Source organism: Tinamus guttatus, unplaced genomic scaffold (genome assembly GCF_059628265.1).
Source record: "Tinamus guttatus ecotype Peru unplaced genomic scaffold, ASM5962826v1 Tinamus_guttatus_pri_ptg000060l, whole genome shotgun sequence".
NCBI classification, from domain to species: Eukaryota; Metazoa; Chordata; class Aves; order Tinamiformes; family Tinamidae; genus Tinamus; species Tinamus guttatus.
This window is the reverse complement of record NW_028288594.1, coordinates 4706719-4734217: the sequence shown is the minus strand read 5'-3', so window position 1 is coordinate 4734217 and position 27499 is coordinate 4706719. Positions and strand designations below refer to the sequence as shown.

The following is a 27499-nucleotide window of genomic DNA, read 5'->3' as shown; positions in this document are numbered from 1 at the left end:
CCCGGCGCGGCCGCCCCCGTCCCCGCCTTCCCCTTCCGGCGGCGCCCGCAGCGCCCCCGCCCTCTGCGCGGCGGCGCCGGGAGCGCAGCCATGGCGAGCGGCCGGGCCGACGAGGCGGCAGCGGCGGCGGCGGCCGCCGAGGAGGAAGAGGAGGAGGCCGCGGCCGTGGCGGCGGCGCGGCTGGCGGCGGCGCTGCGGCAGCGGCTGCGCGGCTGGGAGGCGGCGCTGGCGGCGGCGCAGCGGCTGCTCGTGTGGGAGCGCCCGCTGCACAGCCTCGTCACGGCCGCCGCGCTCGGCGGGGCCCTCTGGTGAGCGTCGGCACGGGGCTGGGGGGCGCCGCTGCAGCGGGAGAGGTGCGAGGCGCTGGGGGCTGGCGAGGCGCCTCTGGGCCCGGCGGGCCGGGGGCGGCGGGGGCGGGAGCAGACAAAGCGTTTCCCAATGCCCGGTCACGCGCGAGCAGCCCCCGTAGGACACGGGCCCGCGCAGGCCCCTTGCCTGGGGGCAGCGGGGTGCGGCAGCCCGCGGAGTCACCCGAGGGACCCCCGCACAGGCCTCGTGGGTGCCCGTGCGGCCTTTCTGCCCTCGTGCCCCCCATGGAGGTCTGGGAGACTGCGGTGAGGGCTGCAGCACGCCCCCGAGGCCTTCCAGGGTGCTCTTAATTAAAACCTTGGTGATGACGGTGTGCGGTTGCTTGTCGTAAGTTGTCAGGGTTGGCAACGATCTGTGGCCCAGGGTGTTCGGGAACTGCTGCACCATCTAATCCCGTCTGCAGCGCCTGCCATCTATGTTTCTGCGATAAGGACAAGCGCGGCTACAGTCCGCAAGAAACGGCTCCAGAGGATGTTTTTATCCAGGAGTAACCCTGCTGTTTTCCTTTGACAAGCATAAACAGGCTCCTCCCTGATGCGAGCCAAGTGCCAAAGAGGCTGGACACGATCTGTCCTATGATAATAGAGCGCAGCTCCCAGCTGCTGTGCCTAATTGGAGACTCGCCCAGGCACATTTCTAGTTAAATTCTGCGTCCTTGCTCCATGGTCTCATTTAACATTGGGCAAACCTGATCGTTTCCTGGAGTGGAAGGCTGATGGGTGGTTTGTTTAAACCTGTCTGCTCATTGATCTCTTCCTGGAGGACGCTGATCTTTGGGGAAGACCAAGGCCGCTCGACTGCAGCACGAGCGTATTCCCACCATGCCGCCCTCCCTGCTTGCTCGTCTCATGGACACAGCAGCAATATGATGAGTCTGGAGTGTGAGTGACAGAGTCCAGCTGTGCATGGGAATAAAAACATCCTGTTTGTTTGTATAAACAGTGAGTCAGTTGTATTGGCAAGATGTTCTCAGCCGGTGGCTTTCCGAGCAGAAACGGTCAAAACTGTTCAGGGAAAGAGTTAAATGATAGTTGTGGATGAGACAGGAAAGGACAGGCTGCAGTCAGAGAAGGGGGAGTGGGAGGAAATATGTGACCAAACAGCTTCTGAAATCACCGTGAAGAGGCTGCTTATATTTTCTTCCCTCATCCATAAGGTTATTCAGAGGTGTAGATGATAGCTGGGTACTTAAATGACTTTGGACTTCTCTGACAACTGGAAAGGTTCAAATGCAGAGCTTTGAAGTTAGCAGGAGAGGGAAATGTTGCCATGAGACCACAGGAACAGTATAGTATGATGACTAAGGGACTGTGTATGAAAAGGTTGCGGGAGGAACAAAGAGTGCCCAGAATACAGCACAGAAGAGAGAGATTTAAATATCATGGAGGGGGAGGAATTATTTACGGTCCCATGGAGCATTTAGTCTGAATCCTGTAGCTGAAATACATAAATTGGGAAAGGGGACGAGGGGACAGGAAGAAATTCTTCCTGAGCTGATGTTTTAAGTTACAGAGTTGTTGTCCTGAGAGAAGGCGTGAAAGCTGTGTTGTTTAGGTCGTTATAGAGCCTCCATAAGTCCTTGGAAAGAATGTGGATTTTATTTTGTGTTCCCCAGTGAGACAGATCTCGAAATTTCAAGTCCTCTACCTCTAACTTGATGGTGAGCACAGCTCTCCCCGCACTGCTCAGCACAGCGCGTGCGCTCTGCGGTTCTGGTCATGGGCTCGTGCGTTTGCTATTAGCTATTGACAAATATTTGTTGAAAAGGAGCAAGATAAAACACCTGAGCGGCTTTTACTTTCCGGAAAGGAATTTTCATTAATGGAGGAGTGATAGCATTTCCTTTGGCTACGTGAGAATTGGTGGCACTTTCAAGTGACTTAAAGACAGCATCTCTGAGCTGGAGCAAAGTGGTGATCAAAGTGGGAATCCAAACAGCCACTGCTGGCTCCAGTCCTAACCTGGGAGCTTTGCTGCTGGATCTGTATGAAGTGGGGAGCTAAACGCTTTGATGTTGGGTCTGCATGGGTATCTGCTGGTGTTTGAGTGATATGAAAGGTCTCAGGAGGAAGTCAAGTGAACAACTAAACCACTTCAGTGCTAGCGTTTGCTATTTAAAAAAAAAAAAAAAAAAAAAAAGGCATCTGGAAGCTGATATTGAATCTGTTTTGGTGCTACCTGGGAATGGCATTGGATGTTACGATCACAGATGGGACGTAAGTTTGCAGAGAAGAGGCTACTTCTCAAGCAGCCTTCTGCAGAGCAGAATTGCTACAGCAATTTGTATTTACATTATCTAGCATAGCCCGGGGCGGAGCGTGCGTGGAGGTGACAGGCTGTCCCTGTCCCATCACAGCTGGGTAGTGGCAGAGGCACCTTCTGAGGATGTTCTCATGGCTGGGTGGGTGCTGTGGAGTACAGGGCTTCTGCACTGGCCTGGAGTAGTTGGATGTCTCTGCTCTGTTCAACACTGAATAGCATTTTTCTGCTCATCAAGAACAGTAACTGATTGCCTTTCCCTAGCATTACCCCCGACTAACAATTTCCCCTTTGGTTTCTAGGTTGTTTTCGTCAACTTCCCTGAGACCCCTCTTTCTCCTCAGCATGTCCCTTCTTGGCATTCTCTTGCTGGAGAGATGGAAGCCCAGATTCCTATTTGACTTCTCAGGTATGTGATGAGTGACTGTAGCTGATGATGCAGTTCTGGTGTTACCAGCTCCTGCCCTGTGGCCACGATTGTTTTTTTCCTGACTCTGTTATAGGTCATTTAAGCCATAGAAAACAGCCCAGAGAACTGTTTGTTCTCTAATTTCAGGCTTTGTTCCTGTTGCTGCCCCTTGTATCCTGGTGTCTCCCGGAGTATTAGGATGTAGCCCTTAGCAAGCCTGGACCAAAAGAAAGGCCTGTCAGAATTGCTCCTGGTACTGAGAGGTGCTCGAGTTGCTTGAGAGTAACTGATATGGCCCAGCGAGCTCAGATAAACTTGTCAGAGAAGCCGGTGAGAGGGTTGTTGATGCATTTCTGCCGGACAGAATTTCTCAAATTGTAGATTTTCTTAGCCAGTTTAGAAAGGAACATATTAAGCATGCTTGTCGTCTTTTGTCCCTCTTTCTGTGCAGAATTTAACTCCTGCTAGGTGTGTAATTTAGCAGATGTGGGTACCCCTTCTCTCCTGCGAGTGTCATGGTGAAAAGGTCAGTCCGGATCGGAGAATATAAAGGCAGCTGAGCTAGGGGGAGAAAGCAGGGGGTTGAATCGTGGTGGCTTGGGTTAAGTACAGAGAGGAGAGAGGCAAGGCAGGAGAGCCACGTTGTCTCGGGCACATAGAGTGGCTGGTGAAGTCTTAACAGTGAGGACGGTATCATACCTGTGCTGAACAGCATTCAGTGAGTCTGATCACTTGGCTTATCTTTTTCGTTTATTAAAGGTTCTTTGCCAACCTCAGACACGATAGCAACAAGAGCAGTACTCTCATTATGATGATAGGCATGGATTGGCTGCTGTCTGCTTTAAGTACCTCCTTCACTGGAATTATTATTTGACTGGACCTAGACCTGTCTACTTCATTTACTGCTGCTGTTCAAAGGCATCCGGGGGTCCCCTGTCCCTGACCCCCTACTCTAGGAAGGGCTTCTGAATGAAAGCCCCTCTGTGTATGTTTGTAAGGTACCCTTTATGTGACCTAAAAGGGTACTGGCTTAAAGGGTGCTTTCACAGAAGTCCTGATAAGATTAGATACGTTTCAGCTGTAGTTTCAAACTGTTTGCTTTGTGCGGTTCAGGTAACTAGGCAGCCAAACTGGACTGGCCATTTTAATTTCCTGCTTATTCACATTATTTTTTTAAGGAATAGTTTAAACCCAACCCAAAACATCTCATTTGAAACATGTCCAGAAATGCAAAGACTTGGTGCCTTATACAGAATGGTGTTATTGAGGCAGGTGAGAGTAGAACCTAACCAAAAAGGGCTAGGCTTGTAAAAGTTGCATTATCACAGAGGAAGCGGGAAATCTATATGGAAATCAATGTATGTGATGCAGAGCGGTGTGAAGAATGGGGAGAAAGAAAAAAAAAAAAAAAAGGAAAAAAGGAGTTGGGCTAATTCTGTGTCATCAGTTCTGCAAGAAGTTAGTGTGCATCCTATTGAGCTGCTCCTTGGTCATGGTCTTCATGTTTAGCTCCCTTCCAGCTCCTTTCTGCCTCTCTGCTGCTGACACCAAAGAACAGGGATACATTTGTGCTTTATGTTGTACCTGATTAAGTTACAATCCTGATTCCAGCTTTTTCCACTGAACCACATTTCCTCAACCCTGCAAGGAGGAAGCTGTAGTGCTTACCTGAGGAGCCTTCTGGTTGAATTGGCACTGCTAGATACTTAGGGAGGTTGGTTTGGCTCTGGCTTCCCATGAATCAGAACTGTAGCTTTGTGGCTTTCCTCCTTAGTGCTTCCTATAAACCTTTCCAGGTGTTTTTGGAAATAGGTCAGTACCACACCTTTAAGAATTAGCATGTATATACACAAACCTCAGCTTTTGGCAGTTCTGTATGTTTTGGGTGCTGCTTAAATGTCACTGCTGGAGGAATGCTGGCATTAAACCCCAGCATTTATTCTGCAGTTACTCACATGCTGTGAATAAGGGCACTCTAACAGCACCAACACGCACAACCTTTTTAGGACCTGTCAGAGGGGGCTGGGTATTTTCAGCTCCCTTGCAGTATATTTACTTCATGTAACCACCTCTGTGTGGAGCAGTTAGCAAAGTGTTTAACAACCTAGGAAACATCCCCACTTTCTCTTGAAATGGCTACCAAGTAGGGTTGTTTTTGCAGCATTGTTGCTTGGTGGTTGTGCTTGGTTGGAGTTTAGCAGAGAACTTAAGCAATGGCTGCACTGTGAGCGAATGCTGGTACTCCTTAAAAAGGGCCCCTGCGCTGTAGCTGAAGTTCATGCACTGATGAAGAATGTCTCTTGCAGAAGTGTTGAAAACCTGTAAGAGCTGAGGAATCCGGCAGTGATAATTTGTCAGTACCAACATGTAATCTAAACTCTTGTGCTGCTCACTGCTCTCTGAGGACAGTCTGGCATGTGTCAAGTGGTTCCTATTAATCCACAATTTAGTGTGAAATGCTGACAGCGATGTCTCAGACAGTGACTGAGGCCAGATGGGTGTCCTGGTTTCTCGCCTAATTGTACTGGTGCTCAACAATGTTGTGGCACACGTTGGAGTTAAGTCTTACTTGAGTGGATTTGGCCCATCTCTAGGATCACTCTGTAGGTTGATGGTGGTTGTACTGTTCCTCCAACCAGTGTAAGACTCCAGGGCATTGGGATGGACAGCAGGTAGACTACACTAATGTATGCAGCAAGACACTATTGATTTTTAAGAAAGTTTTCATTTTGCCAGGTAAGTTGCATCAGCTGAGCAGTCTGCTGAAATGTTCCAGAGCTCCCCTGGATTACAAGTTTCTCTGACGCCCTCAGAAAAAGCAATTGAGGGCAACTGTTTCAGTCTCTGTTTTGGTGTGTTTGTCATGGCTTGGACGCTGCAGTCAGCCTGGAAATGTGGAGTTCCTGTGCCATGCTGCTTGGAATTTCCGCCCTTCACCAGCGTTGCTGGTGTATCTACAGAGCACATCCAGCCGAGTGCGGTGAGCAAGCATGCCAGCAGCTTGTTTGGTAGCTGGTACAACCAGTATAGCCAGCAATCATAGACAGGCCAGTGCCAAATCTGTGCTTTTAGTCACCTAGTACAGGTAAAAGGTGAGGCTTTGAGATACAGCTGGATTTCTGCATGCTGTGCTTAAGCAGCTTTAGATTCCTGAGCGCAGTAACAAAATACAACAGTGGTTGTTACGAGGGAGAAGCAACTGCTCAGCGTGGGTAAAGCTGCATCCATAACACTTCTTGCTCTCTCTGGGGCAATAAACTTGAGTTCCTTTCACGGCCAGTGGCTACTGGCTGCCCAGAGAGCTGTGCCAAACAGTCATGGGTAGAGGAGCGAATAGGCAACGCAATCTGAGAGCAGTTGACTCCTCTTGTCAGGGCAGATTACTGGAAATCTGGGTCACGCTCTCAAAGAATTGCCTCCTCCCTTCCCCGCACTGTGCAGGCTGCCTGGTGCAGTGCCTGCAGCAAGAGGAGGAGGCTGACATACTTGGCCAAATATCCTGTGTCATGGGAGGATGGGGACAAGGCCACTGTGAGCAGTTACTCCCTTTTGTGGGAATGAAGCGAGGGTTAAATTGGAGCCTGAAATCCCACTTGCTCTTGGCAGTGAAGCATATTCATCTCTTCTGTGCGTTTCCCTGGGGAAGTCACTTCCACTCTTGGGCCTTGCATCTGGTTGGTGACTGCAGGGAGGCTTCAACCCTCCCCTTTTTTTCCTCCACATTGCATTCGTAAGCTCATTTCTAGCAACTAGCCTGGTCTTTGAGCATAAACTCTCTTCCTTTGTTTTAGCCGCCTTAATACAGCAACACACTCTGTTGCAGGCATGGTCCCATGGATTGAACCTCTTGGACAGCTTGAACCGATTTTGCTGTTGGCCAGACAGCCTCAAAGATACTTTTGTCCCTACAAGTTTCAGGACAGTAGGCAGACAGGTAGAGGAGGGTAGAGACCCCTTGAATGGCCTTGGCAATATGATCAAGGACTTTATTTAAAACAGCAGACTTCGAAATGTTCTGATGCTGGAGAAGCTTTGGTTGAAGCTTATGCATCCTTAGACATGAGTCAACTAGGCAGAAGGGCCAATTCTATAAGCAATCAAGCTCATGAGTTCTGGTGATCACAATATTTGAGATTTTGTTTTATTTTTTTTCTTCTCTGTATGTGTCTGGGGGCAGAGCGCAAATATATTTGCACTCTGCCCTTGAAATGTTGCTCTCCTTTCAGCCCTATGGAGAGTCCCCATTTGATCATCCTTGTGTTGGGTGCTTCACCTTGTTCTCAGCCAAGCTGCCAAACCTTAGCAGTATAGTTAAGTTGGTGCCTTCCTGGCATGAGGTGCTGCCAGGGGACCTAAGCACCCTGCAGTTAGATAATTATACATGAGATGGCTATTTGTAGCTAATTCCATGGGAGAGGGCAGAGATGGGGGAGGTCTGTGGCATTTGTGTGCACTATAGCATCCTGCCAGGGACTGTGGTCAGTGGAACTGCAGCAGAGAGCTGCCGGGGCCTTGTTCAGTGCCATGGCAGGAGCTGAAGTTTTGCCCAGCGTGGAGACTGTGCTGGTAGCCCTTTGTGAATGACAGGGACCGGGCAGCTGCTCTTGGTCTGTAATGCAGTGCCACATCCTGTGGGGACTTCGTTGTCAGACTGTATGGGGGTCCAGGATAAGCTTTATGCTCCCGGCACTGGAAAACCCATGCGCTCGTGGTGGAATGCACCTCGAATGTGAGCACTGTGCCACTCGTTTGTCAACACAGGCTGCAAGATGTGCTGGGGCACATGAGAGCAGTGCTTTGGCCTCTGTGGCTCCCCACATCTGCTTCCCTGCAGCCTGCGCTGTGCAAACTCCAGGCCAGTCTTTAGTGTGATTCCTACTTGCATGTGAGCGTGAAGAAGGTCCCCAGGGTGCATCCCTAGCTAGCGATCATCTATCTCCAGCTCTGCTCTATTCAAGTAGTAAAAATGTCATGTTTTATTTTTCACTTGGCTGGCTAATATCCTCTGTTCTCCTTGCAGCACAGCCATCGGAGGAGCCCGGAGGGGACAGGTAAGCTCACTGGGTGCTCCTTTGTGGGAGGGGAGAGCAGGCACACCTTAATGTGACACTTTCATCTGCCCTCTTTGCTGTTGTCTGCAGACTGCATGGCTCCTGCTGTGAAATTATAGCAGTTTTTCCTGCACTGGGAGCTGTTTATCAGCTCAGGAGCCGCAGCTTGAGACTCTGGGGAAAGCTAATGTTCTTCAAGTAGCAATAAAGCTCAGGTTCTTCTGACATTAGAAACTCTAGGACTTCTTCCCTAAATAAAACATAGACAAAGAGAATCTATCCTGTGCTATTTTAAGAATCCTTCAGAGAGAAAGAGATCCCTGAGAGTGATTTTTGCAGGCCCTGTGTGTTGTCTGTAATGGCGTAATTTGCATCCTGTGTCTGGCTGTGGTTATGGGCCCCAGCTCCGCGCCCTTGTCATCTCGGACTCGATGCTAAAGAACGCGCGTAGCTAGTTCCACCTCCAGTGCTTCTGTCTGTGTCGCTTTCAATAAATCACCTTGCATCTTGGGCCTCTAGCATGGGGATGCTGTAGCACAGTGCCTGCTGCTGCTTGGCTCGGGTGTCTCTTGGCTGTTCCTGCTTAAAAAGTATCAACAAATCAAGTATCTTCTGTAGTTCAGTTAAAGATAAGGGCAATATTTATCAAGCCCTTGGTAGGGAGCTCTTCTTCATTGTGCAGCTGTACCCCCAAAGAAAACGAACTATGTTCAGAGATTGTCTTCTTGCTCTTGTCTGTCTCTAGTGAGGGGGTGACTTCAGGGGCACAGCCTCACCTGCTCAGTGTCCCTGAGCTGTGCCACTGTCTGGCAGAGAGCTGGGTCACCTTCAGGCTGTACCTGCAGGAACTGCTACAGTACAAGAGGCAAAATCCTGCTAAGGTAAGCTGGAGACACCTACTCTTCTGTGCAGGGGCTTTTCTCTCCAATGTTGATGGCCTGGGAGATGGAGGAATGTCAGACCAATATTTTACAATTGCTATCCTTGTTTAACGTTTGCTATTTCTTACTTTCACACCATGCTATAGGAAGCTTAAGTAATGAGTAACTGGCTTCCAGGATTTGTAAGCTAGAGCTGAAGTTAACCCCTTCCGTGAATGGCCAGCTGTGCTTTGTTTTATTGCCTAGTGTACAAAGGAAGCTCTTTGATTGGGATGAGGAGGAAAAGTGAAATCAACAGGCTCCCCTCCACGCTTTAATCTGGTCCTCCTTACTTTGCAGATTGTTGCTAGCCAGGTCCAAATGCAGCAGTGTTCCTGGGTGCATGGAAACCTCTCATAAAGCATGTTCTGATAGCTGTGACGTGTGCTGTTTGAAGAGGGTTTATAGACAGGATTTGCCTTAGCATCATGAAAAAAAAATTACAGACGAGCCCATGGGATTATATCAGGCTTGCTGGAGTTTAGAGTACCAAAAAAAGCAGGTTCCTGTCACTTCTGTTTGCTCCTCTTCTGTTAGAACACTGATCAGCAAGGGAGTAGGGCAGTGGGACCAAGATGTCTGTAAAGACAGAGTTAATCAGAAGCAAAGCCCTTAGCTTTCTGAAACAGAAGCTTTCCACTGTTGGATATAGTTGGTATTTTTAACCCATGCCCTGGCTTGCAGGGTGTCCGTTCTTGCTTCTCGCTACTCCTGGAGAACACAAGACAAGCTATGAGCTTGTACAAGCTGTTGTATCTTCTCTGGAGAAGCAAGACCCTTTTGGTGGGGTTGTGGGTTCTGCTAATGCTTCTGCCAGCTGGTTTATTGCATGGCAGTGACACATCGTCTGGTGGCTCTGTTACAGCTTCCTGTCTCTGTCAGGACAATACAGGCTTCTTTAACAGTATGAGCTCTGCAGAAGGAAATATACTCAAAAATGACAATTTGAGAATCCATTTTAACCTCCGGGAACAGTATTCAATTCATGAAGGAAGTTTTCAGAACTCTCCCAAAGATTTGTTTAATTTTACCTTGATCTTCCTGTGCTTGAATCTCTTTGTATGCTTAGAGCTTAACCCAATCAGCCTGTCCAAGCTGCAGTCATCAGCATCTGAACATGTTCGATGTAAAGTTGGGCAAGAAAATAAACGCCTGAACTGCTTGCAGGGAGTTTGGTGTACTGAGTTTGTCAGGAGCATCTCTCCCTTGCTCTAACTGGATTTTTCCTGCATCAAAATGCATAGATATATCTCTGCCTCTTGTGACTTCTGTTTGTTCCTCTCTTTCTCTCTTTCTTCAGTTCTGCATGAGTGTCTGTTCAGGCTGCCTGATTTTGGCTATAGTTGGACACTATGTTCCAGGGATAATGATCTCCTACATCATCTGTGAGTATAAGCAGCTCTCTTATCTGACTTGAGCTAAAATGTGGCCTACCTGTGCTGCTGATAAGAAGCATTGCCGTGGTTTTCCTGAGCGGATCTGCTCTAAATGATAAGTCAGTGCAGGCAGTGTGCCTTGCATAGTCTGTGGCTTTCAGTGTGTGCATGCAGTACAGCTGCAAAGTCAGGAGAGGGAGCCCTGCTTAGAACATCGTTTTCCTCCTCCACCTGCTGCTGGGGCCCTGCTGTCAGAGAAGCAGAAAACTGCAGCCTCTCAGTTCTTTGGGTGGGCAAATCCCTGTCTGCCAGGTTTGAAATGGAGAGTTTTTAAAGGAACTGTACATTGAGCTTTGAGACCTTTCTTCACTGCATCATGAGTCCCTGCTAACTGAAAACTGTTCAGGTGGTCTGCTGTTAGCATGTCAACATATGAGCTGCTACCTTATAAAAGTCTCAGTGATTTTTGTTTTAGTAAGCCCACTTCAGGGACTCTGTTGCATATTCCGATTTTAGGATGTGACAGCTGAAGGGGAAGGCTTATGCTTTATCATAATGTAGGTCAGTATCCTTATGTGAATGAAGATGGAGATGTGTTAGGAAAAGCTGGCTAATTAAGCAACTTCACAGTAAGTAGGAGAGATGAGGATGAGGCTTTTGGGTAGAGTCAGATGGCAAAGCCCCTGTCATCCAGCTGCGCTTCCCTTGACGCAGAGTTTCTTGTTGGCTAGGCTGCACTCAGGCTGGCTCTCGTGTTCCTTGTGTTCGCAGTGCTCAGCATCCTGCTCTGGCCGCTCGTGGTTTACCACGAACTCATCCAGAGGATGTACACGCGACTGGAGCCCGTCCTGATGAAACTGGACTACAGCATGAAGGCAGAGACGCTCCACCACAAGCATGAGAAGAAGAGTAAGGACCTGCCTTCTCTCTGGCTTTCTGCAGCACTGGTCTCCCAGGATGGAGCCTGACAAAGAGGCAGTGCAGGCACATTCCTGACAACAGTGTAGGGGTGAACAGCTGTGATGGAGCAGAGCGAAAGAGACTGAAACTTGAGAGTTATGGGGAGGACAACTGGGCAGGCAACTGCCTGTTATCCTGTGAATAACAGAGCAATAGATGAGAATTGTCTCTGGGTCACAGGGTAGAAGTGGTGATAAGTGATGTGCAAAAGAATAACATTCCTGGCTCAGGCTCACGTCCAAGCCTTTCCTCCCTTTCTCACAGAGCGGCAAGGGAAGAGCGAGCCTGCGGCGGGTGACGAGCCAACAGCGGAGACGGAGAGCGAGAGCGAGGCAGAGCTGTCCGGCTTCTCCCCGGTGGTGAGAGCGCAGAGGGGCTACGCAGCACCAGGCCCTCCTCCGTGATCTGTAGCAACAAGAGCTGAGTACAGCTCTCACCTAGAGTGCAGCTACACTGGTAGCAGACATGGAGGAGCGAGTTATTTCTATGCTAAATCCCCATCAGGCAGGGAATGTTTTGGTGAAAGCTGTGTCTGCAATCTGGGCACTGGGAATCCAGCATCACGGGGCTGGTGATGCTGTAGCAGAGCAGAATCAGCCATGCTCTGGCTTCCTCTGCTGAGCTGCAGAGCTACTTTGATACTAACACCTCATGGTCAGAGAATGCAAGTGTCTCCTGAAGAAACCAGCTGTCTGGGTGTAATGTGTACAGGCTTCAGCTTACCCCTGGAAAGGTGGAAGGAGCAGGACTAGCACCTGCCTTTGCTGAAGATTTGTGCTTGAAGCCCTAGGTTCCAAATGAATGCAGATATTTGGACCTGCTGCTGCTAGCAGAAGTCTTCCTAGGGCCCAGTGTGACAGGGAAAGAGTTTTGTGCAACTTGGCAGTCCCGGGAGAGGGGGAAGGCACAAAGCTCTTTGCAGGGAGGCCTCAAGGAGCTTAACCTCTACCTTGTGCTGGCTCTTCCAGATTCAGCACCAAGAGCTAGCAAAGTTTCCAGCAGTTCATTATTGCAGGAGAACACTGAGTCAAGACTGTCCTTCCGTGGCAGTGCAATAATCACTTTGTGCAACCCTTCATTACTTTTGTATTGTCCCTGTGCAGAGTCTTTTCAACAAAGAACAACTGCCTGGAAACTTGCTTGTGTGGAGTCCATAGGCAGCAGTGGTAATTTATCCCTCTGCCTTCATCCCGTGCAGGTGGATGTGAAGAAGACGGCGCTGGCCCTGTCCATCACGGATTCTGAGCTCTCTGACGAGGAGGCATCCATCCTGGAGAGCGGGGGCTTTTCTGTCTCAAGGGCTACCACCCCTCAGCTGACGGACGTTTCGGAAGGTACGTGATGGGATACTTGATATCTTCCACGTCCTCCAGGTATTGTCCCGAAACAGCTTTGGGATCTGAGTAAGGCCATTTCATCTGCCCTAGCAGGACAATAGGGAGATAAGACGGCTATTTGCAGGAGAAAGTGTGGAGGGAAAAAAAACAGTAATAGCAGCAGAGCATGTCCTGACTTATGATCCAGAGTTGGTCCTATCTTCCTCCAGCTGCAGCTCATTTCACAAGACCGTGTTCTGTCACTCCAAAAAGAGAGCAAAGCCATTGTCGAAGTCTGTGCTAATTGGCTAATTGGCAGAGAACAGGAGGATGGATCAGACCAGCAGAAATAGCTGTACAGTGTCTCTAGTTGCACACTCAGGCACTGATACGGGGTACAGCAGGTCAGAGCCGCCACCCTACCTACCTTATGAGCCCAAGGAAACACTGGTTAGTGGTGAAGAATGTGAAGGTAATGGCTCAGGTGTGGTTGCTTGAGCATCTGGGGAGGAACTGGTAGGCGAATTGCCATGAGGTGAGTTGTCCCATTCGGAGAATAGAACAGGTGCAGACACTTGCATGCCGCTGTGCGCCTACAACCAGGAGGGCCCCTAGGAGTGAGCTTGGTGTGTGAGTGGGGAGGTGTCAGCAGCTGGCTCGAGGCAGGGGAGCCAGCCTTAGTGCCATTGCTAATGTTTGGTGCCTTTCAGACCTGGATCAGCAGAGCCTGCACAGTGAGCCAGAGGAGGCATTTTCCAAGGACCTGGCAGAGTTCCCCTCCGTGGAAGAGTATCATTCCAGAGACCTGGGACCACAGAGCGATGAAGATGCATTCGGTGTGCCTCTGGGTCCTGAGCTTGCCCATGTTGCCCATGAGCTGGACTCAGCAGAGAAGGAGGCTGCAGACTCTGACCTCTCCATCCTTCGCCTGGCGTCTCCTCTCCATTTTGTAAATACGCACTTCAATGGGAGCGGGCAAGCGGCAGGAGGCGACGCGGAGCCAAAGCCTGGCCCTGCTGCAGGCCTGGGCATCTGCATTGACACGCTGAGCGAGGAGATTGTCACCACTGCCATTACCACCGCGGTGCAGAACACCCTCTCCGCGCTGCTGCGGTCCTCGGAGGCCAGCGAGGGGCCCTCCCTCTCCGAATTCCTCCCCACGGAGCCTGAAGAGAAACTGAGCTTTCAAGCACAACTGTCAGAGACCGAAGCGGTGGAGACAGAGACAGCAGCTTCACCCGAGGACGAGGAGGAAGGAGATGACTTTGAGCTACTGGATCAAAGGGAGCTGGAGCAAATGGATGTAGAGCTAGGGCTTGGAGAGGAGCAAGAAGCAAAGGAGTCTCCTGCTGCTCTGGCTTCGGTTTCTCCCTCATCCGCACCAGCTGAGCAGCTGAAGCAAGGAGATGAGGAGGAGGAGGAGGAGGCAGCGATGGCAGCAGCATCTGTGTCTTAGGTCTTCTTTGTGCGTCCCTGTTTTCTCCATCACTGTAAAGAAGGAAGAACTCGCATGGCCAACGTGCAGTGGGTTTTAGATATTTGTGTTGACTGGGATGGAAAAGTGTCAGTGTTAATGTGCTGTGTCAGGAATAACCAGTCCTTTCCATCCTTCTAGAGCCCAGCCTTCACTGGCTGGGGGGAGCCCTTGCCCCGCAAGTGGGCAGGAGCCGGCTCGCGGGAGCCTCACACGAGCGCAACACCCACCCCAGCAAACGCTTCCTAGTAATGGTGCAGTATTTTGGTCCGTCTTCTGTTTGTCTTTCGTTTTGCACGCAGAGTACCGAGCTAGCTGTAGCGGCTGCTAATACCCAAATCCCCAGTAGGACATATGCAATCTTATTTTATTGGGTTTTTAAATGGCTGAAAGTGTAAATAATTTTAACTTTCACGGGTGGAGGTTGGGGGGAGGGACGAGGTGCACAGTCAGATTTGGCGCTCAAGGGCTAGGGGTAGGGGGAAAGGAGGTGTGGGGTGGTGGGTAGCGGGATGGAGAGGGAAGCAGAGGGCTTCTGTGATGCAGAGGGGCCCTTTCTGCAGCCCGTGAGCATTTTTTTCCACCTTGCTGCTGGAACAGGGTGTCAGCGATACCTGGTTTCTTCCGTGTCTGACTTGAGTTCTGCTACTGTGTGGCTGTGGAGATTTTGCAATCAATGAAATTCACTCCTGGCCCCCGCTCGCTGCTCCAGTTTCTTCCTGCCGGGACCTAGGCCTCACCCGCGCATCCCCCGCCCCGCCGGGACCCGCGAGGGGCGGGGCGTCCTCCCGGGGGGCGGGGCGTCCTCCCGGGGGGCGGGGCGTCCTCCCGGGGGGCGGGGCGTCCTCCCGGGGGGCGGGACGCTGCGGCCCCGCCCCGCGTGACGTGCGGGCGGGCGCCGTGGGGCGCGGGCGCCATGGAGCTGCCGGGGCTGGGCGCGCACTGCGCCGAGCCCTCCTGCAAGCGCCTCGGTGAGCGCCGGGGGGGGCGGCGGGGCGGGGGGCCCGGCGCGGGGCTGCCCGGCCACGCTCATCGCGGCCGCGCCGCCTCTCCCGGACAGACTTCCTGCCGCTCAAGTGTGACGCCTGCGAGCGCCTCTTCTGCACCGAGCACGTCGCGTACGCGCAGCACGGCTGCACCTCCGCCTACAAGAAGGTGAGCGCTCCCGCTGCCGGCGGGTGGGGCAGCGGGGCCGGTGTTTACCGGAGCGGTTTGCGGCGCCTGGGGGTGACCGTTCTTCCCTTTGGGATCTCGCACCGGAACGGGCGGTGTCACTGGAGCTGCAGCCTGTGTCTCCGCGCTGCCGATTCCGGCCTGCTCCCTGCGAGGCACTGGATTGGTTTGGGCATCTCCCTGCCCGGCCGCCTGCCCTCCCAGGAGCACGTGTTAGTGTAATAAGCCCTGCTGGGCTAGAAACTGCAGGAAGGCTGGTGAGAGGATCTCAAAGGACTAATAAAGCTGCAGAAATCGTGGCAGGCAACCCCTGAGAGGCAGAGAGGTGACAGCGGAGCCCCAAGGAGGCATCAGGTGTCGCGCACAGCTCCCTGTCCTCGTCTCCACAGGACGTGCAGGTGCCTGTGTGTCCTCTCTGCAACACCCCAGTGCCCGTGAGGCGGGGGCAGATGCCCGATGTCGTCGTGGGGGAGCACATCGACCGCGACTGCAAGTCGGACCCCGCGCAGCGCAAGCGCAAGGTAGGAGCCGGGGGCCGTGCGCCCCGCGGAGCCGTGCACCGCCGCTTCCAGGCGGGATGAGCCGCTGAGCTCAGCCGAGTCCCCGCGGGTAGGATGGAACCAATGCGCAGCCCGGGTTGCTGCAGCCGCTGCTCGGCCGGGCTGCGGGCGGGAAGCGCCGTGGAGGCGGAGGGTGCGCGTCCGCAGCGCTCTGTGCTGCGCACCGGCGGCGAGGGTCAGGCAACCACAAGGAGCACCGGGAGAGGACGGATGGTGCTCAGCCACTGCGCGCTGCTATTAGAAAAATGCAGTCGGCGATTAGTAATCCTTTCTTGCCAGGAAGAGGAGAGCGCTGCGGAGGCTCTCCGTGGCCCAGAGCCATCCCTACGGGAATCCGGTGAGGCCGGGGCAGGCTGGAGTCCGTGAGCAAGGCCTTGCCTCTCCCGCTGAAAGCTCAGTGTCCATGGGGAACAGCCCTTTCTGTAAGGGCTGGGGCACTGCAGAAATATTATCTAAAGAAAACTTGTCCTCAAGCTTAAAAGCTTTGCACAAGTGGCACTGGTGGGAGCTGCTCAGTGCCAAGGGCTTGGCAAGGTGGGAGAGGAAGGGATGGCCCCAACTCCTGCAGGCTATGTCCCTTGTCACTGCCACCGTGTCTGCCTTCAGATCTTCACCAACAAGTGTCTGAAGCCCGGCTGCAAGCAGAAGGAGATGATGAAGGTGATCTGTGACCAGTGCCACAAGAACTACTGCCTCAAGCATCGACATCCCCTGGACCACGACTGCAGCGGGGCAGGGCGGCCCCTCTCCAAAGCTGGGTGAGGGGCTGGCAGGAACAGGGCTGGCTTGGCAGATATGGGGCCGGGAGGAAGCTGATCCCTTCCTACCCCTAGCCACTTGTTGGGAGCACTGCATCCTTTTCTTTCCTGACCTTGACGGGAGCACTGTTGGGAGGACAGGCTGAAAGCTGGAGTTGCCAGTGAGGTGTCTTATCCAGCTCCGTCTCCGTTGGTATTTGGTACCCAGGGATGGCCCAGGGGGATAAAGCAGTTGCTTATGGGCATGCTGTCTGTCCTAGACATGCTGCGGTTGCGAGAGCCGAGGCATCCTCTTCCAAAGCAGCCTCTGCATCGAGCAGCGGAGCTTCCCGGCTGGCAGACAGCCCCTCTGCTCCAGCCTCTGCCAGGTATAGCAACATCACCAGCTCTGCTCTGCCATGGGCACGGCCAGGCTCGGCTTGACTCCCTTTGGGAGGCGGGAGTGACAGTTCCCTGCCTCCTGCACTCGCGCTCGGCTCATCGTTCCCTGCCTTGATAGTAGCCCTGCTTCTCTCCCGTTCGTAGAGGAGCCAGAGCAGCCGGGTCGCAGACACGCAGCACCTCCCCTCCAGCGGCCATGCTGCAGAATGGACTGGTGAGTGACCTGGCGTGGGCATTCGGGGCGCTTTTGGCTGAGTCCTGTGCCCTGAGCAGTGACTGCAGCAACTGCTTTGTAACCCATGCTCTGGAGTGCGGGCACTAGAGGGGAGCAAAGAGCCGGGCTGGAAGTGCTGGAGGGCGGTGCCCGCCTTAAGCACCCCCCCGAAACGCTCAGCAGTGACTGCAGTGTGCTCTAGACGGCCTTCCTGTGCGCACAGGGACCCCCGGTGCTCAGCAAGGCGCCAGCAGAGCTTGTCCTGCTGTCAGTGGCGTCAGTCTGCCCTGCTCAGTGCTGAGCCTCCCCGAGGGGCGATGTGCACTGCTCCTTTTCCCCCAGTGTTGGCTTCTGTTCTGCAAACTGAGTGCAGAGGAGAATAGAATCTGTTTTCCACTGGTATTCTCCAAAACACTCTCTGCACAGGCAGGCAGGGTTGCGCTTTCTGAGGGCGAGATGGGAATCTTCTCTGCTGAGGTGCGTGGGGCTGCCTCCTGCCGTCCCCAGGCAGGCTGGTGATGAAATGTTTTGTTTCAGAGTGAGGAAGAGGCGCTGCAGCGAGCTCTGGAGATGTCCCTGGCAGATTCAGCACACGGCTCCGCGCAGCCGCCCAGGTACGTCATGGCTGAGCCTGCGTGAGAGTGCCCAGGGCAAAGTCATGTGGCTGGGGGATGACATTTCTCTCAGCACGTGGCTAGATGCTGCTTCTGTCTCATTGATAGGGAAAAAGGGATAGGTCCGAGGCAGCACAGAGCTGTTCAGGGAGCAAGTGCTGCAGCTGCTGGGAAGGGACAGTGATGGCACAGAGCAGGGCAGGCTGTTGTCTGACCCCTTGTCAGTCTGTGAGCTTGGTGGGAGCCTGTTAGAGTTGGAATAGAGGTGCTCTCAGAGAAGGCCCAGGATGTTTTCTGGTGCTGCTAAAAGCATGGTCTTGCAGACTGGAGTTAAAGGCATAGAGAATGTCTTTCCTTGGTGCAGGGTGCTGTCTGCCAGTCCCAGCTGGATCCCGTGTTCCTTCCCCAAAGCCCTTGTCCTGTTTAGGGTTCTCTTGCTCCATGCCCTTAGCTCTTTTGGAGGGTTGCAGTGGTCGGGGATGCCTGTCAGCCCAAAGGGCTCTGGCCGCGGGAGCTGGTGGCTCTGGGTAGTCTGAGGGACACCCTGCCCTGCTGTCCCCAGCAGCACGCAGGAGGAGGAAGATCTGGCCCTGGCCCAGGCACTGTCAGCGAGCGAAGCTGAGTACCAGCAGCTGCAGCGGCAGGTGAGTGCACTGCCTGCGTGTCTGCACCGCAGCAGGGTTGGTCCTAGCTTGGCTCCGTTGTCATGGAGTCCTCTCTGGGCTCTGCTTCCTCTCTGCTCCTTCTGGGGACACTTGTCTCTCCAGGGCAGTGGCAATGTCACCGCTGAGCACACAGCCCTGGGTACCCGTGCCCTGGATGTGCCTGTTCTTTGCCCTGCCTGCGTCCCTGGTGGGACAGGGAAGAAGCCTGTCTTGCCTTGCTCACTGTGTGCTTCTTCCTGTTCCAGACACACAGCTCAAAGCCATCAAACTGCAGCATGTCCTAGGCCTGCAAGGCAGGGTGTGCCAGCGGATGTGGGAGCCTGCTTGTGACCCAAGGAATGGCTGTGACCTCCCAGTTGGATGCTGTGGGGTTCTGGCCTGGACAGCGATAACAAGAGCACTTTACCAGGGACAAACAATTTCCCTGGGGGCTGTAAGCAAATGACCAAACCCACCCTGACAATGCAGCCCTGTAGAAAGTCAGTGCAGTTGGAGACTGTGCGACAAGGCCCAGCACAGACTGACCAAAGCAAGCAGCAGCCCAGCTAGCCCACAGTGCTGTGACCCCATCCCAGGGCTGCCAGTGGCATTGTGTCCTGTGGGTGGAAGCAGGGGACGAGTTGCATGGGACCACTTCTCTGTGCTTGGACGTACAGTTGGGATGTGACTGCGCCTGGATTTCATGCTCCAGGGAGGGACCATCCACCCTCTCAGCAGACTGCCCCCATGGCTGGAAAGGTCTCTCCCCACAGGCGTGGCACAACTGAACGTGGGGCTGCTCAGCTGTGCCCTCCCCTGCTCCCCGTGTCCTCGGTGCCTCCCCTGCTGTCTGCATGCACAAGAGCACATCGGGCCTTACCCAGCTCAGCTTGGGACACTCACATCTGCGCAGGGCCAGGATCTCTCTGAGACGGAATGGAGGCATGTTTCCCTTCTGGTTTAGCTTAATGAGGGCTGCTAACTGAAATGCAACTTCAGTGATGACTTGACTGTGCCAGTGTCACTTGTGTGGGGTGGAGACTGCTGCAATGTTCCTCATGGGGTCCTTGCTAAAGCGTCCTTGGGGCACCTTGGTGCCTTGGGGCACCTTGGTTCTGCTCTCAGAACCTGCTTGTGCCCAGGGCAGACCCCCGCTGGTCCTGTCTGCATGCTGCAGTGGTGCTGCTGGGGCAGGAAACCTCCCTGCTAGAATCTCAACCACGCTGCGAGTAATTCTCTCCTTGGGAAGGGCTGTGCAGCCCCGAGCTTGGAGCTGCCTCCAGTGGTAGGGGACAGGAGCTCCCTGGCTCTCTCGTGCCTCCCTGCTCCAACTCTTCCCACTTCCGTGGCTGTGTGAGGTTCTGCGCAGTGCCAGGCTCTGCTTCCCTGGTCCCAGGGGTGTCTGCTTGTGCCCAGCTGGGGCAGGTGTGGGTATGGGCTGGGATGAGGGAATGCCAAAACTTGTCAGAATGCTTCTTGGGAGAAAATAAACCTGCAGGAGAGAGCTGAGTTGCTTGGAGAGAGCTGCAGGGTGGCAGCAATCCTGGAGCTGTTTCTCGGGCCTGCCTGGGGCCGGTGTGTTGCGGTGGGGTGGATGAGGGCACAAGGAGGTGCTGGGAGGGAAGGCGGACTTGGGAACACGCTGGGATGAGCAGGGCTGGCCACGCTGCTGCCAGGTTCCTCTGCTACGACTGCAGCCCCTGGCCCTGCGCTCCCCCTCCCTGGGAGGCCATTTCTGCCCCGTGGCCGGCTGTGGGGCAGCAGGCAGTGCTCAGGTGGGTCGGGGACCACAACGAACCCAACGACGACATCAGAACCCCATTCTCCCTACAGGCATTGTCAGAGGGGCAACTCTGGGTCATCTTCCTCCCCAGACCGCCCGCCTCCTTCGAGTGCTGGTTGTCCCTCGCTCTGCCTGGAGCCAGGGGGCTCGACCACCGCAGGGCGGAGCAGCGAGCGGAACCCGGCCGTGCTAACCGACCATCCCTGGCGCTGAGCGGGTCCCTGGGCCTCGCACTGGCACTGCATGACGCAGCTGTTCCCGCCCTGCCTGCCCTCGGCAGCTAAAAACAGCAGGCCCTGCTCTGGCAGCGATCCAGCCGCCGCTGCGGAGGGGATGCCGGCGCCAGGCCCGCCTTTCCTTCGCCCCTGCTGGGCTCCCGCTAAAGGCCGGGCTCTGGCGCCATGTGGGGGCTGCTCTGAGGGTGCCCACAGGCTGGTGCTGCCCCGAGCACAGGGTGCCCCGGCCTTCCGCGGGCGCGCGCCCTGCCCAGAGCACACGGGAGCAGAGCTGGGAAGGACCTGGTTTAAGAAACTACACACAGCAAAACACACAGGTACAAACGCAGTGGAGTGTCTGGCCCGGTCCCTGCAGCCCCCAGCAAAGGGTCCCCAGCCCCATGGGTGCCTGGGGCACTGGTTCAGTGTCACAGCAGAGCGCCCGGCTGCGCTCACTGCCCCTTCTTGCTGCCCGGGGACTTCTCAGCGCCGCGCTCCTCGCTGTCGCCATCGTCGCCGGCCTGCTGCTGCAGCCACATGCTGGCGTAGACGCCCCCCTTCTGCAGCAGCTCCTCGTGCCTGTGGGGAGAGCAGGTTGGTGTGGGCCCCGGTGCAGGGAGGGCAGCACCACCCTCGCAGCCCCCTGCGCTCACCTGCCTCGCTCCACCACGCGGCCCTCCTTGAGCACCAGGATCTGGTCTGCGCTCACCACAGTGGAGAGCCTGCAGGGAAAGGCAGGGCAGGGGCACGGCCCCCTTCCTCCCACCGCCAGCCGCTCCTGGCCGGCCAGTGCCCCCTCCAGCCCTTCCCCGCGTCCCTACCTGTGCGCAACCACGATGCTGGTGCGGTGGGCGCAGACCTTGGCCAGGGAGGCCTGGATGTTCCTCTCGGTCTCCGTGTCGAGCGCAGACGTGGCCTGGGGGAGAGGCAGAGCATGGGGTGGTGTGAGGCGCCATGTGGAGGGATGGGGCGTGCGGGCCCCGCGCAGCAGCCGAGGCAGGGGCTGCTGCAGAGCGGGGCAAGGCTGGAGCGGGGTGTCATTCCCTTACCTCATCCAGCAGGATGATGCGGGGCCCCTTCAGGATGGTGCGTGCGATGGCCACACGCTGCTTCTCCCCCCCGCTCAGCTTCAGCCCCCGCTCCCCCACCTGAGTGCCGTATCCTGCGGGCACAAGGGCAACAACGTGCTGCAGCGCTGCCCACGAGGAGGGCCACGCTGGGGGCTATGCTGTGCCCTGGAGCTGACCCAGGCCAGGGCAGACAGCGGGCAGAGCACGAGCAAGGTACAGGATTGCCGGCTGTCACCCTAGGAGAGCTGGGGCCCAGCCGTGAGGGAAGCTGCGAGGCCACAGGGGCCCCTGCAGGGGACATACGGAAGGGGCCACACAGGTCTCACCATCGGGGAAGGACAGGATGCGGTCGTGGATGTCAGCAGCCCTGGCCGCCTCCTGCACCTCCTGGTCGGTGGCCGTGACCCGTCCGTAGCGGATATTGTTGGAGATGGTGTCGTTGAAGAGCACCGTGTCCTGGGGCACCACCCCAATGTGGGCGCGCAGCGACGCCTGCTTCACCTGGGGCGGGGGACGAGGGCTGAGCAGGACCCCCCAAAGCCCGATTGCCTCCTGCCCATCCTGTCCAAGTCTACATGGAGCCATGTGGCACCGCAGCGCAGCTAACGCAGCTCCTGGTTTGCCACAGGGGCTCTGGGTCACGGCCATCAAGGCAGCCGTGTCTGCCTGCCTCACCTCTGCTCTGAGGAGACGCTGGTCCCCTCGCCAGGGTGACTGCAGCGGTTGTCCCCTCTCCAGCCCCAGGAAGCCCCCATCTCTCACCTGGGAGATGTCCTGCCCGTCAATGCGGATGCAACCACCCTGCACGTCGTAGAAGCGGAAGAGCAGGCGGATGATGGTGCTCTTTCCTGAGCCCGAAGGCCCCACCTGCACGTGAACAAAGAATGTCTTGGAGACCTCTGAGACCTTGCTGGTACCAAGCCCTAGAGGCGGTGAAGCCAGCCTGTCACAGGTCACTATGGGGAAGTCCCACTTCCCAGCCCCACTTTGTCCAGCACTGACCCCATTGCCCCCACGCCGCTCTCACCAGGGCCAAGGTCTGCCCGGGCATCACGGAGAAGGAGACGTCATGCAGGATTTCCTTCCTGGAGAAGGGAGACAGAGAGGGGGTTGAGTGCCCATGCCAGGCCCTGTAGCTCAGCTGGACCCATCCTGCCCAACACCCTGTGCTGCTGCCCCATACCCATCCATGTAGCTGAAGTGCACGTTCTCAAACTCAATCCGCCCGGCCTCCAAGCGCAGGTCTCCAGCGTTCACCACATCCTTCACCTGCCACGTGCAGAGGTGCAGCCTCAGAGCCAGTGCCTTCCCAGGGGCAGGACCACAGGACCGTGCCAGGGAAGGGCGTCTGGACAGGGCAGTGCACAGGGTTTGGGGGAAGAGCAAGGTCCTGGGGACACGTCTGCAGGCCTGCTGCTTTTCAGGGGACGAGGTGGGGAGGAGGATGCAGGGCCCGAGGTGATACATGCTAAGAAGTGAGAGGTGAACTGGGGAGTGATCAAGCATGGGGGTACCCTGCATCACACCCACCTCCTGCTCTTCATTGAAGAGTTCAAACATGTTCTCCATGTCAATGAAGGAGGTCTGGATCATCCTGGAACAAGGTGAAGGTGAGAGGGAAGGGCCTGGGAGATCACATGCTCAGGAGGATGGGGCAGGGCTGGCCCTGAGGGACTCCAGGCATTCCCAAGGTCGTGCTGCTCCCAGCGTTACCTGTAGTAAGTCCCAAACCAGTTGAGTGGTGTGTAGAGCTGGATGATGTAGGTGCCAAAGAGGACAAAGTCTCCCACCTGGTAGGGACAGACGAGAGGGGCCCATCACCGCCAGCACCGGGGCCCCACCGCAGGCAGGCGCTGCCCAGGCTGGCACCAGCCTCACCTGCAGCTTGCTTTCAGTGACAAAGTAGGCACAGAGCAGGGACCCTGCCAGCAGCCCCAGGCCGATGATTAGGTTCTGAGTTTGGTTGAGGAGGCCCAGCGAGGCGCTAACTTTCCACTCGGAGACCTGGAAAAGGCAAGGTCCTCCATAAAACTGCTGCCTTCCGACCAGAGCTGCCTCACCCGCGAGGCTACCCCCTTCCCCTCGGCACCCCACAGCGGGTGCTGAGCCCCCATACCTGGTACTTGCGGATGGCGTCGTTGAAGCGGTTCACCTCGTAGCTCTCGGCGCTGTAGTACTTGACCTGCACCACACAGCAGCAGGGTGAGCACCCGGCCCGCCACCCCAGCGCCCGCCCTGTGCCCCTCCGCTGCTACCGTCTCAAAGTTGAGCAGTGAGTCCACGGCCCGGGACTTGGCCTCATTGTCCCGTGTGTTCATGTCCCGCCGGTATTTGGTTCTCCACTCCGTGATGAAGATGGTGAGAGCTGCAGGCAGGAGGGGGCAGCGTCAGCCTGTGCCACTGCCCCAGTGCGGGCACCCGGCTCCCAGAGCCCGCCACTCACCCAGGTACAGGCTCATGCACACAAATATGATGAGGCCGAACCAGGCGCTGAAGGCCGAGGTGAAGTAGATGATGCCGATCACTATGTCTGCAATGGTGGGGACGATGCTGAAGACGATGTAGCTGAGGGGACAAAGGGGATGTTGCATGAACCCAGCTGCACCCTGTCCCGCCGGCGGCCGCTGTGGGCACGCGCTGACCTGAGCAGGCTGTTGATGCTGCTGGTGCCGCGGTCCACGCTGCGCAGCACCTCGCCGGTGCGGCGCCCCAGGTGCCAGCGCAGGGACAGGCCGTGCAGGTGGGCGAAGAGCTGCACCTGCACCTGCCGGTTGGTGAACTGCTGCACCCAGACCCACAGGAAGGTGCGCAGGTTGCTCAGGAAGCCGGTGGCGCCTGTGCGGTGGCAGGGCACAGTCAGCGGGGACAAGCGCTGTCCTCCTCCCCTGCCCCCTCAGTGGGGCACGGGGCCAGCTTACAAACCCCAGTGGGGCTAGAGATGTGGGACAAGATCCACCCCATTGCCACCAGCCTGGGAGCCAGCCCTGGTTGCAAGCAGTGACTTGGGCACCATGGGCATCACCACCTCCCCTGGGGTGTCCCCAGTGCCCAGGCGTCCTGGTGGTCCTTACCAGCACCTCCACCCTGCAGGAACTTCAGCGCCACATAGATGCAGACGGTCCAGGCCAGGGTGTGCCAGGGAACGCCCCCCGTCAGCTCATTCACTGGGGAGAGGGTGGCACAGGTCAGGGCAGAGGCGCAGGGAGCATCGGTGGGTGCTCCATGCAGAGCCTGCATGGGGGACCAGCCCCAGCACTGGCCTCTGCCATGTCCTTGCACCCTCCCAAGTCACTTAGGACATCCCCAAGCTCGTGGTGAGGCTGCAGCTGCACACACAGCCTGGGCAAGGCATCCACCTCCAAGCCCCTTTGCTGCATGTGCCCTGTGTCAGGCTGGGCATGGGCTGGCACAAGGATGGGGGTCCCTGGGAGGAGCCAGCATCTGATCTTGGCTCTCCCTGCCCGCCTCGCTGCTGGGACAGGGTGTCTGAAGATGGGGACAGCCAGCCCCGCACACCTCACCGATGTTCTTGTAGTAGATGGGCACGAAGACATTGACGGCCCGCTCCAGCCCCATGAGTGCCATGCAGAACAGCACCAGCCCCTGCAGCAGGCGGTTTGCCCCTTGGCCCACATGTACTGCACCAGCAGCCGTAGCTTCCTCCGGAAATCCTTCCACGTGGACGTGGTCCTGCCGGCATCTGGCAGGAGAGGCTGGGGAAGAGGCCGGCAGACGGGTCACTGCTGGGGACCCCAGCCCAGCAAGGGAGCAGAGCAGCCTTAAAGCCTGAAGCCAAAGCCGCAGCTTCTGCGGAAGCCCCTGAGGTCTCTGCGCTGCCTCCAGCCCAGCAGTGCCCCAGGGCTCACCTGGCTGTTCTCCACGTCACGCTCCTCCTCGTTTCACCAGCAGCATGTAGGGCTTGTGGGGCAGCCCGGGTGCCTTCCATGCCCAGGACGAAGAGTGTGAAGGTGCAGACGTAACGCAGCAGCCACAGGCTGAACTGCACCTGGCGGCAAGACATGGGGATCCCCTGCTCAGCTTGGTGGGACCACCTGGCCGAGTACAGTCACCCCAGGCAGGTGTACACCCCTTCACCACCATATGCTGGGGCCAAGACGTGCAGTAGGACACGTGGGAGCAACCTGCCAGAGACCTCTACAGCCTCTGCGCACAGAGGACCCCCAGCATCCGTCCCTACAGCCTGACCCTCCCGCCACTGTCCGTGCCGCCCCAGCTCACCTTCTGGTTGGTGTCCTCTAGCGCCCACCACCACAGCGGGCTCCTCCAGCACACCAGGGTCAGGTTCTCGGCAGCGAAGGCCAGTGCCCAGAAGAGCAGCAGGACGGTGCCATGGCCCCGCGTCCGGTCCCGCGCCAGCACCCGCGTGTGCTCCAGCTGCAGCAGGGCGACGGCGCAGCCCCAGCTGAGCGCCCAGAGGCAGGCGTGCAGCACCATGTAGCCATAGAGCTGCCCCGGGCCACTCAGCTGCCAGAGCAGCCCGCCGAGGGGCTGCAGGGCCAGCAGCAGGGACAGCAGGACCTGGCCGTGGTAGAGGCGCGAGCGCGGGATGTACTTGGGCTCCATGGCGCGGCCGAAGCGCGCGTAGCAGGCGTACTGCAAGGCGCCCAGCAGCAGGCAGACGCTCAGCAGCACGGCTGGCACCAGCGTGAAGAAGAAGCAGGGCTGGAAGCCCTGCTGCACCCAGGCCTGCGCGATGGAGCTATTGCCCTCGCAGTAGCTGCCCAGCACCACCATCCTGGCTGGATTCTGGCTGTGGAGAGAAGAGGGGCTGTGGCGCACAGCTGAAGACGGGGGCCCATGGCACGAGGCCTGGACAAATAGCATGGGGAGCTCACAGGAAGAAGGGCAGACAACCCAGGGCACTGCTGCATGCGAACAGGGCCAGCTTTGCACATTGGCAGCACAAGCGTGCACAGGGACAGATGTGTGACACGTGCAGGCTGTCGAGGCCAGGCTGCGAGCACGCTGGGGGAGACACAGCGTCCAGGCGCTGCGGTGCACCATGCTGCGGTTGCCCCACGGCAAAGTGGTGGCCACAGCCAAGGAAGGATGTGGCAGCGGCGCTGAGTACCGTGCCAGGGTCGGCTCCGTGTGGCGCCCTATCCCGGGGCTGCACTGGGGTGGCCAGGTCTGCTGGCATTGGGGTGCACAAGGCCGGGGGGGCTGAGGGGGGCAGTGAGGGCACAGTCCTGCCAGCGGCAGCTGCAGCCAAGTGGGTGCACGGGTGTCTCTGGACAAATGTGGAGCAGGGGCTTGGTGCTGGGGGCAACACACAGGCCGCACGTGAGGAAGTGCACGGGGTCATCCTTGGGACAAGGTGGAGGAGATGCAGGGGCAATGCAGGGGCAGTGCCTGGGCGAGGCGGGGCGATGCAAGGGGAAAGGCAGAGCAGTACCCGGGCATCACGGGACAATGCAATGCAATGAGCGGTGCCCGAGGCCATGCGAGGCGATGCAAGGGGGAAGGCAGAGCGGTGCCCGAGGCCATGCGAGGCGATGTAAGGGGGAAGGCAGAGCGGTGCCCGGGGTCGTGAGGGGCGATGCAAGGGGGAAGGCAGAGGGGTGCCCGGGGCCGTGCGGGGCAGCGCCCGGGCCATGCGGTGCAGTGGCCGGGCCGGGCGCCGTTCGGCCCGGGACAGCCGGTCCCGGAGGCGGCGGCCCGGCCCGGCCCGGCCCGTCCTGTCCGTGCCCGGCGGCCCGGGCGCCGCCGCGGGCCCGTCCCGGCGCGGGCCGCCGCGCGCTCACCTGCCGCCGGGCCCGCCGCCCCGGGCCGCTCCGCTCCGCGCGCGCCGCGCACCGGGGCCCCGCGCAGCGGCCCCGCCCCGCGCCCCGCGCGCCGCCCGCTCCCGCGCCACGCGCCGCCCCGAGGCCGCGCGGAGGGGCGGGCTGCCGCGGTGCCGCTTATCGGCGCGGCCGAGCGGGCCTGCGGCCCC

General features: G+C 56.9%; 3 protein-coding genes across 4 annotated transcripts; 2 read left to right on the top strand and 1 right to left on the bottom strand.

Annotated features, from left to right (window-relative positions):
* Positions 1-75: 75 nt before the first annotated feature.
* RETREG2 (reticulophagy regulator family member 2) lies at positions 76-14833 on the top strand. Its single transcript, XM_088519529.1, has 9 exons — positions 76-308; positions 2931-3037; positions 8058-8088; positions 8834-8969; positions 10309-10393; positions 11156-11293; positions 11609-11703; positions 12543-12678; positions 13371-14833. Exons 1-9 carry the CDS (start codon positions 91-93, stop codon positions 14114-14116), a joined length of 1692 nt encoding a protein of 563 aa, XP_088375655.1. The 5' UTR covers positions 76-90; the 3' UTR covers positions 14117-14833.
* Positions 14834-15027: 194 nt separating this feature from the next.
* Positions 15028-18907, top strand: ZFAND2B (zinc finger AN1-type containing 2B). Of its 2 annotated transcripts, none has more exons than XM_088519523.1 (9): positions 15028-15105; positions 15195-15289; positions 15697-15828; positions 16474-16625; positions 16886-16993; positions 17151-17220; positions 17758-17834; positions 18400-18478; positions 18745-18907. In XM_088519523.1, the coding sequence occupies exons 1-9, from the start codon at positions 15051-15053 to the stop codon at positions 18781-18783; spliced, it is 807 nt and encodes a 268-aa protein (XP_088375649.1). In that variant the 5' UTR covers positions 15028-15050; the 3' UTR covers positions 18784-18907. The 2 variants fall into 2 exon arrangements, with proteins under 2 accessions (XP_088375649.1, XP_088375648.1); XM_088519522.1 differs by having other exon boundaries at positions 18397-18478.
* A 1987-nt stretch (positions 18908-20894) lies between these two features.
* ABCB6 (ATP binding cassette subfamily B member 6 (LAN blood group)) lies at positions 20895-27323 on the bottom strand. Its single transcript, XM_088519521.1, is given in 23 exon segments — positions 20895-21055; positions 21130-21198; positions 21298-21392; positions 21526-21638; positions 21873-22047; positions 22309-22413; positions 22574-22631; positions 22730-22815; positions 23077-23140; positions 23260-23336; positions 23425-23550; positions 23663-23728; positions 23802-23911; positions 23990-24111; positions 24189-24381; positions 24618-24710; positions 25068-25164; positions 25167-25259; positions 25413-25445; positions 25447-25488; positions 25490-25552; positions 25786-26313; positions 27312-27323. Coding segments are annotated over 22 exon segments (2523 nt in total). The 5' UTR covers positions 26302-26313; positions 27312-27323; the 3' UTR covers positions 20895-20928.
* Positions 27324-27499: the final 176 nt, after the last annotated feature.

What these genes read in the sequence shown, in the direction of transcription:
- RETREG2 (XM_088519529.1), top strand. Translation starts at nt 91, where the DNA reads ATGGCGAGCGGCCGGGCCGACGAGGCGGCAGCGGCGGCGGCGGCCGCC. An exon ending in GCGCTCGGCGGGGCCCTCTG is followed by an intron (nt 309 to 2,930) that starts GTGAGCGTCGGC and finishes TTTGGTTTCTAG; the next exon opens with GTTGTTTTCGTCAACTTCCC. An exon ending in ATTCCTATTTGACTTCTCAG is followed by an intron (nt 3,038 to 8,057) that starts GTATGTGATGAG and finishes TTCTCCTTGCAG; the next exon opens with CACAGCCATCGGAGGAGCCC.
- ZFAND2B (XM_088519522.1), top strand. Translation starts at nt 15,051, where the DNA reads ATGGAGCTGCCGGGGCTGGGCGCGCACTGCGCCGAGCCCTCCTGCAAG. An exon ending in CCATGCTGCAGAATGGACTG is followed by an intron (nt 17,221 to 17,757) that starts GTGAGTGACCTG and finishes GTTTTGTTTCAG; the next exon opens with AGTGAGGAAGAGGCGCTGCA. An exon ending in ACCAGCAGCTGCAGCGGCAG is followed by an intron (nt 18,479 to 18,744) that starts GTGAGTGCACTG and finishes TTCCTGTTCCAG; the next exon opens with ACACACAGCTCAAAGCCATC.